Below are 20912 nucleotides of genomic sequence, written 5' to 3'. Positions count from 1 at the left end.
GTGGGTGAGTGAGTGTTGTGACCTGCAGTGTGGCTAGTGGGTGAGTGAGTTGCTATGACCTGCAGTGTGGTGAGTGGGTGAGTGAGTTGTTGTGACCTGCAGTGTGGTGAGTGGGTGAGTGAGTGTTGTGACCTGCAGTGTGGTGAGTGGGTGAGTGTGTTGTTGTGACCTGCAGTGTGGTGAATGAGTGAGTGAGTTGCTGTGACCTGCAGTGTGGTGAGTGGGTGAGTGAGTTGTTGTGACCGGCAGTGTGGTGAGTGGGTGAGTGAGTTGTTGTGACCTGCAGTGTGGTGAGTGGATAAGTTGTTGTGACCTGCAGTGTGGTGAGTGGGTGAGTGAGTTGTTGTGACCGGCAATGTGGTGGTTTAAAAAATCTTGCACCTTTGTTTCAACTACCATGCAGGGAGATATAACCGACAACCTCTGCCTTACAAGTCGAGTGTGATCACCATTCGACCAGTGTAGCACACCCATTCACTCTAATGTTGTATGAAATAATCGATTATTGAAACGATTAATGACCCTGAATAGTGTCTATTCATCAAACCACTGGAGACAATTGAATTGTTACCAGTAAGGAGATAGATCATCACGCTCCAACTCAGGATTCAGAATGACGATGATCATAATGATGATGGTAATAATGATGGCAATGATGATGGTAATGATGGCGTAAACTTTTCATTTTTTTTCAGAAGAGAATGAGGAGCGTAGCATCATCAATCCACAACACAAAGATGACCCAAAGCTGCAGGAACTGATCAAGGTGAGCACGATGCATGGCACACCCATATCTCATCCGTAAGTGTCCAAAGTGATAAGAATTCCAATGTGGGCCAGTGACAGTTTGAAAGGTTGGAGAAGGAACACATTGTGGAAACGAAAGGGAATCCATTAGGATTGAAAGGTGAAATGAGCCAAAATCAATGCTTTAACCTGCACGCACCGCAGTCACATCACTGTTGTGGGGGTGCTTGTACGTTACGGCATTCGCAGACGCTGATGTTTTGCAGATTCCTTATGTAATAGTGCTTAATCTGTACTTTCAAGTGGACCTTTATGTGGAACATTAATCCACTTAGTAATCTCTTAGAGTGCGCCTGAGCATGTGTGTGCGGTCTGAAGCTTACTGGAACAATACCAAATGGGAATATATATAAAATACAGAAGAGGAAAAAAACAGTATTGCTGCTGTGCTGGATATTCATACGAATAGCCCCTCAATCCATCGCTGGCTGAGGGCCTCCCCGCACACCGTGGCGGTTGGTCACAGGGATAGTTGACCATACTTCACCACGCTGGTCAACGCGGGTCGGTGAAGGATGCTTCATATGAGCTATTGATATATCCGTGCTGTCAATTTGGTAACTTTGCCTCATTTATAAAGATCATATACACGTGTAGTTTACATTTTGCTATCCTCAATTCACAGGTTCTCATTATCTGTTGTGTTAAACAGCTACAAAGAATACATTGTGATATAATTAAAAGTGTTGTTTATTATTATGTTTAGCTGCTTTGAGACGAAATGAAATCCACAGAATAAAACCTTTATTATGAAGAATAAAACTTGTCTAAAATTCCATGGGATGCTGTCGACTAAACTAACACTGATTTCAAACAGATTTTTTGGGATAGGCCACTGAATGACCTGAACCCAAGTCCCTGTCATAAAACCCTCCACCCCCTGACACAGCTAAACAAAATGAATGTGTCGCTCATGCATATTTTAACAACTCGACAATTATGTATTGTTGTTTCTTCTCACACGGTAAACTGAGCAACAATTCTCACGATCCAGCATCTTAAGAGAAAAATGTGGCCAGCTCAGTATATGTGGCCTAACCAAAAAAAAACCTGTTGTGAATCGTAACATTGGCGGCGAAAGCCACCGTTTTGAGTTAAACAAAGACTACCAATTTGGGTTTTTCGATATATTTAAGTCAGTCTGGAAAACTAACCTTTTTAAACTGGCCTCTACCCGCAGAGTTCTGCTCGTTTACGATGGTTCTGTTTATTTCCTGCTTTCCATACACAGCACGCATTGGAATCCAAGGATGAAATGTGCCTTACAAATGTAAATTATAATTATTATTACTGTATGGCGACCAAAACAAAACAAGGCTCGGTAAGGCACACTGGGCTATGTAGCTCTTTTTCAGAAGCAACCTGGCCACAATAGCTCAACGAAGTGGCTTATCGATATTCTTTGGGTCTTTCGGTAAAGTCACATAGATAGGTTCAAAGAAAATAACAAAATAACAAAAACTACGACGTTTCGATCGCTGAAAGACCCAAAGAATATGAATTTCTGCAGTCACGAAAGCTTTAAGTCAAGATTGAAGTGGCTTATCATGTGAAAATTGATAGCAGCCAAATACTCTAAATGCATGATTCTAAATGTGGAGAGAAATACCGGCAGACCAGGAGAAAAATCCACGTGACCTCGCGGAGAGAGAACACGCAAACTCCAAATAAACAACAATCGTCAGGGTCGGGATCGAACCCACGACCTCCTGCTACACCAGGCGAGGTGGCTAACATTTCACCACCTGCGGAACCCAGATGTCCACGGCCTTACCCTGCAGGCCCCACGAAACTAACGCCGGTCCCAGCGCAGGTTCTCAAGGACTGGATCAACGACGTCCTGGTCGAGGACCGCATCATCGTCAAAGACCTGGAGGACGACCTCTACGATGGGCAAGTCCTGCAAAAGCTGCTCGGTAATTGGGAGGACGCTTCGGCTCCACACCGCGCCCTGCACCGACGCAGCGACGCTCCCGGCAGGCGCCGAACGGCAGCGCCACGCTTGGGCGCGAGTTGAGCCATTTCGTTATTGCGAACAAGTGCGAGTCGCGTCCGTGTTCGCCGCTGCTTGCTTACGCGTGCGTGCATTACCCTCACGCCCCCCCCATGCCCCGCCACCGCGCGCCCCCTGTTTATACGCAGCCCTGCTCAGTGTAAAGAAATAACAAATCAAAGCGAAATGTTAACCACCTCACCTGGTGTTGCATGTTGGTCGTGGGTTCGATCCCGACTCTGACGACTGTTGTGTATTTGGAGTTTGCGTGTTCTCCCTGTGGTCACGTGGATTTTTCCCTGGGTCTGCCAGTATTTCGCTCCACGTTTAGAACCATGCATTTTGAGTATTTGGCAAATTCAAGAGCTGTATTTCAAGGCGGCGTGGCAGCGACAAAAACATTTCAATAAATGTCGAAAAATTATATTGTAAAATACATATTGTGTCAATAAATGTATATTGTAAAATACATATTTTGACACTGCAATAAAATGGTTAGTTAGTTATATAAGCCCCCTGCATATGCTAATATCATGGAATATAAATGCATAGAGGGATTGAAATATGTAAAATAAATATCTATTCAAATTACTCTGTTTTTTATGAACCGATGAGCAGTAATATTGATAATTCCATTTATTTTTCTGGGAAAAGCTTCACCAAGTTCAAATACTTTTATTTTGTCAGGAAACTCCTGCATTGAGATGTTTAGCCAATTCCTAAGTTATAATAAGCCGTAACTATTTCATACTGCATAGGTTTTCGCGGTTTTGCTGAAGCGCTATCCAACAATGTCCGACGTTTCGCCTCCACGTTCCGAGAGCTTCCCGCTTCAGTTGCTGAACAAGAACCTCCCTGCCCATGGAGCGAAACGTTGGACATCGCACTGAACAACACTCGGCGCGACCCTAAAAATGCACAGCAGAGCCACCGGGTCTCACTCGCACAGGTCACGCGGAAGAAGGGCCCGATCCCATCACACTTCGCTGTCGAGGCACGGATAGCACTTGGCATTTTGCCACGGTGGTGAAATGCCAAGCGCCACGCTGGCGAGATGTTGACTCCCTCGCCTGGTGTGCAAGAGGTCGTGGGTTCGATCCCAACTCTGACGCCTGTATATTTGGAGTTTGCTTGTCTCTCTCCCCGTGTTTGTGTGCATTTTTCTCCGAGTCCTCCGGTTTTCACCTCCAAATTTGCAAACGCGCGTTTAGAGTATTTGGCTGCAAAACATTTCCGCATGATGAGCCGCTTCGTTGAGCTATCATTTGTGATAGCCAGGTCGCGTCTGAAAAAATAGTTATATAGCCGAGTGGGCCTTGCCTGGTAAAATAGTACAAGAAACGTTTTTTTAAGTGTTATAGTTTATTTCCCCGAAGGCAGCGCTTGTGAAGACCGGTCCTCGCGAGCCGTAGCTCCCTACCCCTTACGCTCCTCGTCCTAACGGCGCGTCTCCGCTCATCGCCGCAGAGGCCCTGGAGCACAGGAAGCTGAACGTGGCCGAGGTGACGCAGTGCGAGATCACGCAGAAGCAGAAGCTGCACACGGTGCTGCAGGCCGTCAACCAGACACTCAAGCCCCAGCAGTGGGGGGGCGTCAGGTGGTCTGTCGAGCGTACGTAGCGGCAACGAGCGTTGTCGTGTTTTTACTCTCCCCGGGCACTTCCCACCTCACCCACCTCCTTACCCGCCACGCACCCGGAGTCATTTGAGTTTTGTGAGAGAACAAACGGCAGATTCGCATTTTAATGAAATGACCGAAATAATAGCGTAACGTCACCCGACCGCAGCGGTGCGACGGTTAGCACGCTGGACTTTGCAGCCCACAGGTTTTAAGGTTCGATCTCCCAGCGTGGCAGCTGGAACAATGGGGGGAGTTTTTATTAAATCTGCCCACCTCTGTTCACCCAGCTGTATGAATGGTTACAATGCGGTTTGCGGTATCGGCAGCTCTCTTGCTGTGGGTAAAGTGTAGGTATTCCCACCTCTTCGAAGATGTCTCGCCAGTGTGTAGGAGTAGGCCAAATACATTCAATAGCTCTCTAAAGCTCATTGTAGTGTCCCTCTTGCCAGCAGTGGCACGAGCAAGCAATTCCAGGGCAGCACCTTTACCTGTCTTACTGTAAATCGCGTTGGCAACTTGCCCAATTCTTCTTTAGTAGTTGAGACGTGGCTATGTTTTCACCAAAATAAATTACAAAAAGGAACTAACTCATCAATATATGAAACGGACCCAATATTTGTTTTCTAATAATATTGATGCACAGTCGTATACATCAATTTGATGCTGGATGTAGTGTCAGTTACGGGGGATCGTTTGAGCATACTTCACCAGGCTGGTCGGTGCGGGTTGGTGAAGGTACGGACTGGAGGAGGGGTGGCAGAGGATCCAGGATCGGTTCAGATGTCACTCACCACTGATGTTAGCCGTGGCTGCGAATGAAACTCGGCTTGCCGGGTGCACATATGATTGGCACCTGTCCTACTTTTCCGAGGATAAGTCCTCCATGTGAGGCAGGTGTCCTAGGAAATATCTAAGTCTTTCAAGGACGTTACAAGTTCAGTTTTTTGTCAGTTGTGTGATAATGCACCACTCAACACAATTCAATTATTTATAGTTCTCCCTTCATCCGCTGTTGAGAGATATCCTTCTTGTCATATGGTCTCACTTTTGTTGTATCTCAGAGATCGGAAGCTGTGCTCTACCCCCCCCCCCCGGCCCAATATATTGAGTGCAATAACATTAACCAACTAATTAAGTAAATAAAAATTCGCTCATATTCACATCGTGTTAATTCACACGCAAAACGCTGCGCGGGGTGCCCGTGGCTGATTTGTCCCGCAGTGATTCACTCGAAGCACGTGGTCGCTATCCTGCACCTGCTGGTCGCGCTCGCAATCCACTTCCGCGCCCCCATTCACCTGCCAGACCACGTGACGGTGCAGCTGGTCGTCGTCCAGGTGAGCGTCCCCCACAGGTATCCAGTGCTGATGGATGTGTACGTGTGGGAGGCTTCACATCTCTCACCCCCCCCCCCCCCCCCACGAAAGAAATGGGTACCGTACACACTACGGAACTTTGATGCTGCTGCGGGTGTCGCGGTGGCGAGATGTTAACTCCCTCGCCTGGTATGCAGGAGGTCTGCATGTTACTCCCCTGCGGTCGCATGGATTTTTCTCCGGGTCGTCTATTTCCCCCCCCCCCCAACATATTTATAAATATGCGTTTAGAATATTTGTCTGCTATAAATTTCCACGTGATAAGCCACTTCGTTCAGCTATCATTTGTGGCGACGTGGCTTCTGAAAAAAAAGCCATAAAGCTCAGTCGACCTTACCTGGTAAAATAAATAAAAAAAATAGTTTGAAGTTTATAATGGTTAGCAACACTGGGACACTCAGTCTAGAGATCGCCGGTTCAATCTGGCAGAGTGGCAGTTGAACGACACAATTGGGGCAAGTTTCTTAAACCCCCCCAAACCCCACACTTCTGTCGACGAAGCAGTATAAAATGGGTAACGCCACCGTTATAGTCGATCGGCAGGCCAGCGTGTAGTGGGGTAAAATGTAGGTTCTGTACTTCTAAATTTTCGAAATCAGGCCAGCATGGAACAGAGAGGCCGAGTACCCTCTAAATGGGGCGGGCTCTCTTGCACTTCCACTAGTAGGGGCTCTTCCGCCAGCAGTAGTGTGAGCAGGGCTGCACTTTTAAAACGGCTTTTCATGGTCAACGCGAGAGCCAATTGCAATCAATTCCGCAAGCATTCTGAAGCCAAGCACTTGCATTCGATTGTGGAGGCTACCACCCCTGGTAGGGAGTGTTGTGTATGAACTGTTCAATAACATGTTCAGTTAAATGAGCGTTTTCAACACCATTTACCCAAGGAACTTACAAACAATACAATTGTAATGCCCCTTATACCAACCAACATTTTAGAAGAATAATTTAAAATATATTTCTCAATTATGAAAATGTATGTGTTTAACCTGCTACTACTGTTATTATGAATACACTATATGCTTACTTGTTACAGAAACGTGGAGGAAAAGTGCTCGTGCAGAAATCCCAGGAGGTTATAACGACCACCATGGAGTAAGAGCACACACCTACACCATGACATCGCGACAATGATTATTTATCTAGGAGACGCCGAGACTCTCCGTCAGGAGGATCCTGTCTTGGGACGTGTGACCAATTCAATTCATGAGCGTTTGGAATAAGGCGGGACGCCGTAGTGGCTGGAGAAAATGTACACGTTACGAGCGAGTGACACTCAACGCGTGGTACAGATTGCAGAATCTGTTGGTGCACCGCCATCAGGTAGCCACCTCGCAGACCAAGCCTGGTATCCCAAGCAGTCTCTCATCCAGAATACTCGCCAGACACGAGCGTGCTTAGCCTCCGAGACCGCGACGAGATTAGGCGACGTGAACCGGTACGCAGGGCGCCAAGCGTGGGGGGTCACAGGTCGCGTAGCACGGGGGCTGACATTCAGCGGCGGCGGATGAACGGGTGCTGTTTGTACAGACTGGAGATATTGACTGTGGCTGTATATTCGGTGGTGAAAGCCTGCGGGAGGCTTGAGGTGCAGCGAGAAGGTGGGGGTCACGCAGACTCGCAGGCCAGCTTAGCTGTCGAGATGGGGCACATTCAGGGCAATGTGGCCGCAGGCAAAAGTTCGAAAGGTAAAATGGCTCTTGCTCTTTAATGTGAGGCAGTGTGCTACCCATTCACGGTCAACATTTTGAAATAATTGCAGTAAACAAAACCCATATTAGACAACACTTCAAAGTATGTTTTTGCTTTCTTTTTGTGTATTTTTTGGGGGATATTTTTAATTGAGCCACTAGCATCGATATGTTCATGTCCACCCCTTTGTCAGTCTGTAGAACACTGATAGAGTTTTCATGAAAACTACAAATCCCATGAGCCGACCGTTATGAAATGTATATGACACAGCTGACCAAGAGTAATCGTTTTTGGGCAAGATGTATGCAGAGTAAATGTATACTTGGGCCTCAATTCCAGCCAGTTCCAGCCAGGGCTGTCTGGGTCAGTGATGCAGAAAATATGCCCGCACCCTGCACACCACATCTTGTATACCAATCACTGTGGCCGTGGCTACTAGCCACGTGTTGCATACTCCAGCCTGCTAGCACCCAGAAAATATTAATATGTTAAAGTATTAAAATTATTTATGTGTACACACACAAGAACATGGACTAGGAATCCCAGAACAACATTGAGGGTTGCTTAGTGGACTAGCGCGTCAGCTTGTATTTTAACGAGACGCAATCCAGCATAAATATTTAATTTAAAAAAAAATCAATGCATTAACCAAGGGCCCAGTATTACACACTCGCAGCTTGTTGAACCTCTAAATGTAATCGAATTCATTTTGGTAACATTTACAACTTGTGCTTGCAGATCGATGGCCGGTCACTTTGGTAAGTGGCGCACAGAGAACCATTTGCCCGGCAACGCACGGCCGCCGCCACACCGCAATCTCGCAGCGCTTAATCCCCTTGGCGGTAACGTCGATTAATTTGTCTCCCGCCTAGAGCGCGACGCTTTCGATACCTTGTTCGACCACGCTCCGGACAAACTCAACGTCGTGAAAAAGGTAAAAAATAAATAAAAATCAGCCTCCTATAGGAACGGCTGAGATATAAATTGCTTGAAATATTACCGGTCGGTTTAAGACGGTGTGATGATGAACGTGGTGTGAAATACGTGTGGTTAACGAAGGCTTGATTCCTTGCAAAAGGTTTATATTTGGTGTTTGAACATCTTAACACGTGCTGTTTAATTGTCAGAAAGGGTAAAACGTATTCTTATTTTTTCATACTTTGATACTGGCAAAAAGGTCCCATTGTGTAGCTATTCACCCCGAGCTATAGATGCTCTGATAGTGGCATTGTCTTTGTACTCTTCACCTTTTGGCGTTCTCTGGTCTGACACCGGTGTTATAGTGCCAGAAAGGGTAAAACCTACTCTTGTTTTTTCACACGTTTCGTGAGTTGGGCAAGGTTGTACGACCTTAGCAGAAGAGACGATGGGAGAGAACTCCGACAATAACCATTTTAAGGGTTTTAGAACTTAGGAGTTCATATTTCAGTGTCTTGCAGATAATGTGTTGTGATTTAAATTGAGGATCTTAAGATAAATAGCAGAACATTCCTCTTACTTTATTGAAATCGTTCAGAAATATATTGTCTTTGCTGAATTAGAATAAGTGTCATCTTGTGACCATAATTAACATTAAGTTATCTTTCAGTCTCTCATCACCTTTGTGAACAAACATCTGAGCAAGCTGAACCTGGAGGTCACGGAACTAGAGACCCAGGTAAGGTACTATTACAATTACTATTACAGGTGTTACAGATGCTACTACAATGACTACTGCGAGTGTTCCAGGTGCTATTACATTGACTATTACAGGTGCTATTACAATGATTATTACAGGTGCTATTACATTGACTATTGCAGGTGCTATTACATTGACTATTACAGGTGCAATTACATTGACTATTACAGGTGCTATTACATTGACTATTACAGGTGCTATTACGTTAACTATTACAGGTGCTATTACATTGACTATAACAAGTGCTATTACAATGATTATTACAGGGGTGGCCAAAGCTCCTGACCCTACAAGCAGGTACACCAAAATATTTGCAAGGCACGCATCTATCACGTGGGGTGGTCACATGGGGTGGTCACGCGGCCAGTTCACTCAAGGTGGTGGCCAACTGATTAGCAAAGTTGCTACGTATCGTGCGAAAGAAGTTCAACATACATGCATACATTGAATGTAGAAATCTACGGGATAAATCCCTGGGAGTACTCATGTCTGGCTCCGGTGCCACAGACGAGTGTCCCGGGTCGCTACTGCTTCTGCACATTTTTTTCTTATTTCCAACGAAGTTGTATTATAAAATGTATACATTACCTAAAACCGCACATGGACTGCCCAGGACCCTCTTATGGCTCACAAGCTGCGGTTTGACCACCCCTAGATATTTTGATATGACGTGCGATTGAAAAGTCCGTGGCCTGGGATAAAAGGAGCGTCCATTATACAAGTACATTTACAGCCACAAGTTTAGTGCATTATTTATTTTGAATAAATATTATCTCAGGTAAGAAATATTACTTTAGGTAAAGAGAACAAACTTGACGGGTGATGGACATAATTAATTTTGGAGTGACTACTGATGAAACTGAACAAGAACAACTGAGGAAGGGAAGTAATGGGAGAATGTGTGGAAGGCTTTTGCCCACAGGTGGGGAGTTATAGGCTGACAACGACCTTCGCAGAGCTTTCCAGCAAAATAAAAAAAACATGTTATTTGTTGTTACGACAACAAGGAGGATTAAATTAGATAAATTTCAAGCAAATCTGGAGGGAAACCCACATCACGCAGGATGTAGACCTTGATAACTTTCCAACTGTCTCCACAATGCAGGAATCACTTGGGCAGAGAGTAAATGTACCGGTCACACTAAAATGACGTGTGCAGCGGTTATACGTTTAGGGATTCAAACCTTGCAACGTCTATGGAACCCAGTGCATCTCACTTCAGCGTGGCCACGTAGAAAATAACGCGGGTTCACGGGGGTCATTCATTCATTGTGTTCGACACCACACACTATTCAGTTTGCCCCCGTGTATCCCTGCAGCGTGAAAGCCAAAGGTGCACCCAGACTGCGGTCGGTGTGGGGGCCATCCTCTTAAACTTTGTTGCCATTGTCGTTGCCCACGCAGTTTGCGGATGGCGTGTACCTGGTGCTGCTCATGGGCCTGGTTGAAGGTTACTTTGTACCCCTTTACAACTTCTTCCTCACCCCAGACGGCTTTGAGCAGAAGGTGAGAATGTGATACCTTTGGGCCCATTCCGTATCATCGTGGTGTTTATTTACAGCATTGATGATGATAAAAAATTACAATTGTACTTGCATATATACTGCGACCATTACGTGCCCAAATGGTACAACATTTGTCACTTGTTGAAGATCTTCACGGTTCAAATTCAGCAGCCTCTCTCATTATTACCGCAGTGTTTAATAACCGCAATGCTACGCACCCCCTCTGGTTCACAGTGGGCATTACAGATGCCCTTGATGTCATCCGCAAAAGTAGGCCATTGTGTGCCGGCTATAGGGTACAAATTTGCCAACTCCCAAAATTACACGCAAATTGCTCAATGGGGATTATACACAGTGCACATCGCCCCCTGCTGGCAGGCAAGTGTCCCGGGTCGCTCTTGCAAATGTAACTATTACCATCTCTGGAAGTTCCCACCCGGTTACACAAAAGTGCCCAGCATGTAACGAGACATCCCAGAGCACGGATCTTTAGCCTAGGGGACCCCTAAGAGCACCTCGTCCCTGATGGGAACATTCAGATGAGCGATTTATGGTTGCATCTCTATGCTTGTGGCTAAACGCTGAGAATAACTTAACACGTAGATTATAACAGCCAATAGGATTCACGATTGATTCCTGTTAGACCCAACAAAACAAAATAATTATACATAAAAAATGAACGGTTTGCAAATTATAAAAATATTGCTAATACCTGGAGAAAAAACCTAAAGTCACAAAAAACCCAAAAGCCCAGCAGATAACACCCAACAACTTTCAATTCCTGCTTATCCCACAACCCACTGCCTACATTAATTAAGTAACCTAATAACGAAAGCCAGTGGTCCTTACCGATCATTTCTGCTTTTCGGCAATGCCCCAACGTAACCTAACACTCACTGTGAGAGTGACCCTTCAACAAGCGGCAGGATGTGCAACGAAATATTTAATGATTAATGCAAACCGGGAAGCCTTATTGAGTTTCAGTTCCTGTCTTGCTTTAAATCGTGCCGTACGATTTCCCTTGACAGCAGCTTCCTCGACAAGCGGACGGTGATCCTGGGATAGAAGGAGGGTAGAGGAGGAGGGGGGGGGTAGAGGAGGGGGGTAGAGGAGGAGGGGGGTAGAGGAGGGGGGTAGAGGAGGGGGGTTTAGGGGGGGTAGAGGGGGGTAGAGGAGGGGGGGTGGGTAGAGGAGGGGGGTTTAGGGGGATATAGGAGGGGTAGAGGAGGGGGGGTGGGTAGAGGAGGGGGGTTTAGGGGGGATAGAGGTGGGGTAGAGGAGGGGGGGTAGAGGAGGGGGGGTAGAGGAGGGGGGTAGAGGAGGGGGGGTAGAGGAGGGGGGTAGAGGAGGGGGGTAGAGGAGGGGGGGTAGAGGAGCGGGGGTAGAGGAGGTGGAGGTAGAGGAGGAGCGGGGGTAGAGGAGGGGGGTAGAGGAGGGGGGGGAGTAGAGGAGGGGGGGTAGAGGAGGAGGGGGTAGAGGAGGGGGAGGTAGAGGAGGAGGGGGTAGAGGGGGGGTAGAGGAGGGGGGGTAGAGGAGGAGGGGGAGGTAGAGGAGGGGGAGGTAGAGGAGGGGGAGGTAGAGGAACCCACGTGGCTGATGCCTAACGACTGCCTGGCGGCTGACCTCTGCACAGGTGCACAATGTCTCCTTCTCCTTCGAGCTGATGCAAGACGGGGGACTGTGTAGGCCCAAGGCTCGGCCAGAAGGTAAGAACTTTCACCACACACACAAACACACAAAGATCCTCCTCCCTATTCTTGGTTCTTTCGGTAAAGTCACGTAGAAGGGAAACAATAAAATAATAAATAAAAATAGAATCCTCCTCTGTGTCTTCGCTCATCAACCAGCTTCACATTCCCTATTGCCGTACAAAAACTGGAGGAAGGGCCTTTGCTATTGATGCCCCCAGGGTCTAGAATGCTATTGCCAATAAACTGCAACTTGAATCACTACTTATGAGATCTTCTCTCAAAACTGCTCTAGAGGAGTTGTACACCCCTAGCTGCCACTGCTATTCAGTGGCCTAAAATAAAATAAAATGTTTCGCTCCGGATGACCGCTGCAAAGTATTATCTGTATTTTGATTTAGCGTGCTGATCTTAAAGGTGCATTAAAGGTGCATTGAAAAATGTGTGATACTCCGACTGATGCCTCTGTTGTCATGCAGCCAGCTATGGCTCTAGGATTTGGTGTTACATGTTATTTATGTAGTTTATTGTAAAAATTCGGTCACAGTCCCTATGATCACTGTTACGTTGCAATTTTGGCTTTATTTTTTGGTGATTTCGAAAAGTTTTTTGGTTTGGACATGTTTGTTTTGTTGTAGTACGGAGTTAGACTGATGGCCTTAATCTAAGTTTTCTTGTGGTTGTTGTTTGACTTGCATCCCACTGGGATTTTTGCTCACAGCGTTGGTGTAAGGTGCTTTTTTCAGGAATATTTTGCTGTTTTCTTCATGGATTTTCTGTTTGCACAGTCACATAGTCACTTTAAGATGTTTTTCTTGTTCGTGTTTTTGTTTTTTTTGTTTGTTGTGGTTGCACCCGATTCAAGAGCCGAATGGCTCACAGGGCTATACTAAAATAAATAAACTGAAAACTGCGTAGCCTTCGGGGCCGTCCATAAATGACGTCACGCACCTAGGGCGGGGGGGGGGTCAGACATTTGTGACGATGTGTGACGAGGGGGGGGGGGGGTTGAGAAATGTGACGTCACATCAAAATGCGCAACTTTAAATAAATATAGACAACACGTGCTACTTAATTAAATAGACTTTTTTAACAAATGTTTTCTCCTACAACATCAGAGTGCAGCGCCACATTAAATACACACTACAATGACAATAGTTTAAAGCGATTTGAAGCGTGTTTTATTTGGGGGGGGGGGGGCAGAGCTTTGTGACGTCATATTTGAGGGGGGGGGTCTGACTTTTTGTGACGCCGTGTGACGAGGTGGGGGGGGGGGGGGTCAAAAATCGTCCAAAATCGCGTGACGTCATATATGGACGGCCCCATAACAGACTGTTGGGGCAAGTGCTGTTCGCGAGCAGCACCTATGAAGGTCGCCACTGTGGCTCGCGAGGGGGTAGGGTGGCCAGCACCGCCTCTGTTTCCCCAGTGGCGATGTTTTTACGCACCGCACCGTTTTGATCATTTGAGGTCGAGTCGACCTAGGCGAGGCCCAGGAATCGGTGCAGTCAATCGTCACGGGTGTTGGCCGTGAGCGGGAATCGAACTCGGGTCGCCGCGTTCGTAGCGCAGCGTAGCGCTAACCGCTACACGACCGCTCCCCTGCGTTGTAGGTACGGCATCGCATAGACGACTCGCTGTGTTCACCGTGGGTATAGGCGGATGTGTGAGCTGCAGTAGTGGGGATCTGAGCGTGGGGCGATGGGAAGCGATTGCACGACCCCCCTCCCCCCACACACACCCCTTTTTTATTATTGGGTGCAATGGTGAACAATAGCCATATCAGACATAAGTACACCCAATCGGCGTAATCATTGGTTCACTGCCGCTCAAAGACTCGGTCTCTACGAGGCGTGCGGTGACGTTAGGAGATGTCCGTGTGTGCACGCTCCGGGGGGGCATTTGAAGGCCGAGAGGCCAGAATCGGTGATTTCGCCGACAATGTGTTCATCAGGGAGGCCGTTTACATATCCGGACAGCAGTCAAAGGGAGGGAAGCGTCTGGCCAGGAAACAATCTTCCGGCAACTGGGTGGTGGAGCAAGGGCATGGCTTGGCAGCATTCCCCCACTTTCAGCATTCATAAAGTTGGGGGGTGGGGGGGGGATTTACCAGATAAAATATATTCATTTTAATGTAGGGCCATATTTACTAAGTTTGAAATATTGGGACTGCTCCTGTCCCACCCCCTCTTCCTTGGTGAAGGTTTTAGATCTGCCTCCGGTGAACAAGGTCGGATAAGTGTGAACGTCAATAATAATGACAATGAAACCGTGCACTCACAGGTGATTGGAGCAACAATGAAGAACAAACTCCTTTAAACGGGGTGGGTGAGGCAGGGCCGGTGGGAGGTGGGGGGGGGGCATGCTTGACTGTGCTTTACAAAATACGCGATTGTTTGTGAAATTAAGATGGCAATGCTCTTCTGTGAAATTATCAGATTTGTGAGCATCTACAGAGGTGACCACTTGGCTCAAATACCACACTGGGTGTGGGCGGTTAATTGGTGAGGACGACCATGTTGCTGATGAAATATGCAACCATGTACTGCGATTAAACTCGGCTTTCAAGTGTGCGCGGAGGGTCACCTGTGACGTAATGTTCGTGAGGCTTTTCCCATAATTGGATTGGGTACACCACACGTCAAAAAGGTTACAACTCCAAAGTCTGAACGTGGCAGTTTTTTTTTCTTTCTATCATCGCGTTCACAGACGACTCTGGAGTAGAATTCGATTAAAGAAAGCGTTTCTTATTTGTGTGCATTTCCCTTGGGCGCATCAGTAAATTCTGTTATCGACAACTTTGTGTTCACAGTTCCTGTGCCCTCTGCGAAACTCACCCGTGTGTGGAAAAACATGCGCATAATTGCCCAAATTGACCTGTGGTACGCACAATGCAGACACAATAAAACGCCTCGAAGCAACATTCAAGTAATATGGGATTTTGGGGTGAGCCAGAACAGCGACCCAACAATTATAAATAATGGGGGTAGGGGGGGGGAGTAAAAATAACATGTAAACATGTGCAGATATTATAACCTTTGACCTGTGCTGAACTCATTGCAGAGATTGTAACCTCTGACCTGTGTTGAACTCATTGCAGATATTGTAACCTCTGACCTGTGTTGAACTCATTGCAGAGATTGTAAACTCTGACCTGTGTTGAACTCATTGCAGATATTGTAAACTCTGACCTGTGTTGAACTCATTGTAGATATTATAACCTTTGACCTGTGTTGAACTCATTGCAGATATTGTAACCTCTGACCTGTGTTGAACTCATTGCAGATATTGTAAACTCTGACCTGTGTTGAACTCATTGCAGATATTGTAACTTCTGACCTGTGTTGAACTCATTGCAGATATTGTAAACTCTGACCTGTGTTGAACTCATTGTAGATATTATAACCTTTGACCTGTGTTGAACTCATTGCAGATATTGTAAACTTTGACCTGAAGTCCACACTGAGGGTTCTGTACAATCTCTTCACCAAGTACAAGCACCTAGAATGAAGGCATCCGTTTATCAGTTATATCTGTGACCAGGTAAGAGATGAAGGATGCATGTGTACTGTATATCAGGTAAATATTTTATTAGCGAAACCGAAAATTGCACCCAGCACCTCAGGCAATTAATGCAGCCTGCTCCTTTTTTGGGAATGTTCGTGACAACAACAACAATAAATTACAGCCCTTTGCCAATCGTCAATTCACTGCTGGATGATTTCCTCCCCCGTGATGTGTAATTTGTTGTGGGCGTTGATTGAACACACAGCACCACGCTGGTCAGACCGGATTGGAGACGCCGTGCAGGCCCCAGCACCGACTAAGATATCACGTGCCACTGATGTCAGCCATGGAGAGGACTTTAACTCAGGAAGCCGGTTTCAGTGCACACTGCGCTAACAACTGCGCGCCATCACTCCCCCTAATTCAGGATTAAATGCGCAAATACTATATTTCTAAAAATATATTTTGTGTGTGTACATAAAATATAGAATGAAACTAGTTTCTATTTTCTTGCTTCTTTCGGTAAAGCCACGTAGAAGGGAAACAATAAAATAAAAGGGAAACAATAACATAATAAAAATATAAAACAATAAAATTCTCACGACGTTTCGACTCAGTCGAAACGTCGTGATAAATTTTTATTTTTTTATTTTATTGTTTCCCTTCTACGTGACTTTACCGAAAGAACCAAGAATATGAATCCCTGCAGTCACGAAAGCTTTAAATTAAAATGTAGTTTCAATTTATTGCATTTCTCAAAACGGGATGCAAACAAATCGGAATCATTTGCACATTGAACCTTACAGACTCTGCCACGACCCTGAGGAAAGATTCAACAACACACAGAGGCGTGCTGCTCGCAAGCAGCTGGAAGTCACAACTCTCATCATGCATTGCATGCAAGTCGTGTGACAACCACATTGGATGCGAATTGTACAACGCGCTCAGCCTTGCCTAAACCACCGGCTCGATGGAGCCGAGCATGTGGCCTCTATTATTGTTTAGGCCAGTAGCTTAAGAATAGTTGAACATGTGGTCATCCCAGGCAAACCTCTGTGTGTTGGTAAATCTACTTGTTTCGAACATGAGACACATTTTACTGGCGTGATGGATGTTCTCACCATCCACAGAAAGCGTTGGATTTGAACTTGTACATTCACTTGCCGGTAACATTATGATGACAGTTTTACAAAGCGTTTGTGTGGAAGAGAGTCTATCTCGTCATCCCATCCACTTTATCATGGAAAATTATCCTTGAGCTTCCTCCATACATGTGCAATGCTCGGATTTACCCATCTGATAATCCATTTGGCCACAATACCTAACCTGCTTCCGTTCCTCTCTTAAAACCCATCTTTTCTCCAAAGCACATCCTACCGTTACTCCCTCCCCAACCCCCCAGCTACAACCAGGTTTAGCCCAATCATTACCCCAGCCCCTATCACTACCCCAACCCCTATCACTACCCCAACTCCTATCACTACCCCAACCCCTATCACTACCCCAACCCCTATCACCACCCCAACCCCTATCACTACCCCAACACCTATCACTACCCCAACCCCTATCACTACCCCAACCCCTATCACTACCCCAACCCCTATCACTACCCCAACCCCTATCACTACCCCAACCCCTATCACTACTCCAACCCCTATCACTACCCCAACCCCTATCACTACCCCAATCCCTACCACTACCCCAACACCTATCACTACCCCAACCCCTATCACTACCCCAACCCCTATCACTACCCCAACCCCTATCACTACCCCAACCCCTATCACCACCCCAACCCCTATCACTACCCCAACACCTATCACCACCCCAACCCCTATCACTGCCCCAACCCCTATCACTACCCCAACCCCTATCACTACCCCAACCCCTATCACCACCCCAACCCCTATCACTACCCCAACATCTATCACTACCCCAACCCCTATCACTACCCCAACCCCTATCACTACCCCAACCCCTATCACTACCCCAACCCCTATCACTACCCCAACCCCTATCACTACCCCAACCCCTATCACTACCCCAACCCCTATCACTACCCCAAACCCTATCACTACCCCAACCCCTATCACTACTCCGACCCCTATCACTACCCCATCCCCTATCACTGCCCCAACCCCTATCACTACCCCAACCCCTATCACTACCCCAACCCCTATCACTACCCCAACCCCTATTACTACCCCAACCCCTATCACTACCCCAACCTCTATCACTACCCCAACCCCTATCACTACCCCAACCCCTATCACTACCCCAACCCCAAATACTACCCCAAACCCTATCACTACTCCAACCCCTATCACTACCCCAACCCCTATCACTGCCCCAACCCCTATCACTACCCCTATCACTACTCCAACCCCTATCACTACCCCAACCCCTATCACTACCCCAACCCCTATCACTACCCCAACCCCTATCACTACCCCAACCCCTATCACTACCCCAACCCCTATCACTACCCCAACCCCTATCACTACTCCAACCCCTATCACTACCCCAACCCCTATCACTACCCCAACCCCTATCACTACACCAACCCCTATCACTACCCCAACCCCTATCACTACCCCAACCCCTATCACTACTCCAACCCCTATCACTACCCCAACCCCTATCACTACCCCAACACCTATCACTACCCCAACCTCTATCACTACCCCAACCACTCCCACCTGTGCTCCTGTCACCATGACTACACCACCACTTTTAATAACCCACTGTTTATCTCAACCACTCTCATCGTATGTGCAATTTTATGATTGTTGTCAAGCGCTTTGGGAAAGGGCGCTATTTATATCCATATAAGATAAGATAACTCTCTCATGCATGACTCATTAAAACCAAAATGTTTGCATTTTTTGTTGAAAGTGAATTTAAGAGTCAAATTAACGCCACAGATGTGTTGAAAACGTTTAATATAATTGCATAGCATTCCTAGTCCACCACAATGAACATGATGCATGAGAGGGTCAACCCCTTAAACGTCTATGTATGCCCACCGTGCGCGGTGACTCGTTCGCCGCTCGTTGCAGAGGTTCACGGTTCAAATCTAGCGGCAGCCCTGCGGTGCCGCGGTGGCGAGATGTTAACAACCTCGCCTGGTATACAGCAGGTCATGGGTTCGATACCGACCCGAACGATGCCTGCATATTTGGAGTTTGCACGCTCTCCCCATGGTCACGTGGATTTTTCTCCGTGTCCTCCGGTTTTTCCCTCCACGTTTATTAACGTGCGCTTAAGAGCATTTGGCTGCTATACATTTCCACACGATGATAACCCACTTCGTTGAGCTATCATTTGTGGCCAGGTTGCTTCTGAAAAAATGAGCTAAATAGTTGAGTTGAGCCTTATCTAGTAAAAATAAAAAGTGTATTCACCGCAAAAATACCATGCGCCGTTTGTTTCACAGTTGACTATTATAATGCTGCTGTGATGCCATTGTGTGCCAGCGCCATGAGACAGTTTTGCCAAATTTCACAAATAACCTTTAAATGACCTACTTGAAATGTAACTTGGCAGGACCCTTCTAAAAAAATCACGGTTACTCAAGTGTAATAATAATAATGATGCTGCTGCTGTAATCAGATAGAAATTTGAGAGTCCCCCGATGTTCACCAGCATCGCTTTTGTGATTGTTTTTTTGGAATGCTTCATTCGTGAAATGTTAAAGATCACCCAAGATTGTGGGTAAAAAAAAGTTAATTGCACAAGAGAAATATTGCCATAATTTCGCGAGTAGAATTCTACAACTGATTATACTTTCGCGGATGCCTTATACAGTGTTCTCTTAATTTCTATCTACTATATTTAACATAAAAATGCATAGAAAGGTTGACCTGGCATTAAATGATGTAATTTTACAAACAGATGAACCTTCCACTGGACCTGACATAACATTAAAATCTATATGATGACAATATCGTCATACTACCAAGTTTGTGTGTGTGTTTTTTTATATTATCGACCTTGTTTCATTACTAATGGACTATAACTTAACGGACACCCTGTACATTGCTGGATATTTTTTTAAATATCTAAATATCATAAAGGGTAAAGGTGCAGCCCTGAAATTTCTCGCTCGTGTCACTGCTGGCAGAAGGGTCTCCATCGAGGGAGCTTGAGCTAGTCACTAGAGGGTATTTTACTTGACCTTTTCTTCCAAGCTTACCAGGTGCCTTGGAAGAGGAGGCGGGAATACCCCATATTTCACCACATCACACGTGACCTGCCTTCATCGATTAACTGTGGTGTACCGATACAGGGACTCATCTACTTACGAACGAGTTAGGTTCCAGAGGTCTGTTGGTAAGTCGATTTGTTCGTAAGTCCAACTTTAATTCTGTCGATTCTAAATATGTTGTACAGCATGTACAATAAACACGGGGAATAACTTTAAAAGTTGCATAAGCTCCTGTAGATGTAGATGCCACTGGTTCTTCATGTTCTGCAGATGTAGATGCCACCACCCCCATCTATTGCATGGCCGTTGAACTTACGACTCTCGGTCCAAACAGCCAACTGGTGTGGACATACGGACAGGTTTGTTCGTAACTCTGAAAGTTCGTAAGTCGAGTGTTCGTAAGTAGAGGAGTCCCTTATAGACTTCTGTGTGAACACAGGTGGGTGGATTTATGCAGTGAGCCCAATTCCTCCCCCCCCCCCTTAATTTGGGGCCCTGTCGCCGCCGAACTCGGGGGCCACCGCGGAACTTTTTGTTCCCCCGCCCCGCCCTTCCGTTCGGCGATCGGCGCTTTGTGTCAGGCTCGCGTTGAGTTGTAATAGAAAGAACAATAAAAAAAACTTACACCATTGTGTCATCTGCGGCACTGGGATATTGAAGCGACGACTTCCAGATTTTAAGTCCGGTGTGCTGATGATTACACCACAGCAGTGCCCCATTCTAAAACCCATGACGTGTGCCGTTTCGTTAAACACGCAGTGTGTCCGAAACGCATCAATTTGGCAATTTTCCCCCATTGTTCATGATAGGGATGGATATTGGCAGACTCTTTGAACAAGCTC

General features: G+C 46.4%; 1 protein-coding gene across 6 annotated transcripts in view; it reads left to right on the top strand.

The window, feature by feature from the left end:
* Positions 1 to 19824, top strand: part of LOC116945574 (beta-parvin-like) — a 31603-nt gene extending 11779 nt beyond the window's left edge. For 5 of the 6 annotated variants that reach the window (XM_032959999.2, XM_032960001.2, XM_032960006.2 and 2 more), the window contains exons 3-13: positions 696 to 766; positions 2621 to 2723; positions 4268 to 4411; positions 5642 to 5757; positions 6830 to 6888; positions 8224 to 8243; positions 8358 to 8419; positions 9074 to 9142; positions 10568 to 10669; positions 12302 to 12374; positions 15790 to 19824. In XM_032959999.2, the coding sequence (XP_032815890.2) occupies positions 696 to 766; positions 2621 to 2723; positions 4268 to 4411; positions 5642 to 5757; positions 6830 to 6888; positions 8224 to 8243; positions 8358 to 8419; positions 9074 to 9142; positions 10568 to 10669; positions 12302 to 12374; positions 15790 to 15866 (896 nt within the window). In that variant the 3' untranslated portion in view covers positions 15867 to 19824. The remainder of the gene's footprint in view (positions 1 to 695; positions 767 to 2620; positions 2724 to 4267; positions 4412 to 5641; positions 5758 to 6829; positions 6889 to 8223; positions 8244 to 8357; positions 8420 to 9073; positions 9143 to 10567; positions 10670 to 12301; positions 12375 to 15789) is intronic. The other variant, XM_032960000.2, reaches the window with a different exon arrangement.
* Positions 19825 to 20912: the final 1088 nt, after the last annotated feature.

Source organism: Petromyzon marinus, chromosome 24 (genome assembly GCF_048934315.1).
Source record: "Petromyzon marinus isolate PM22_M1 ecotype Great Lakes invasive population chromosome 24, UKy_Petmar_22M1.pri1.0, whole genome shotgun sequence".
Taxonomy (NCBI): domain Eukaryota; kingdom Metazoa; phylum Chordata; class Hyperoartia; order Petromyzontiformes; family Petromyzontidae; genus Petromyzon; species Petromyzon marinus.
Note: the sequence above shows the minus strand (reverse complement) of the source record. Positions and strands in the feature narration are given on the sequence as shown.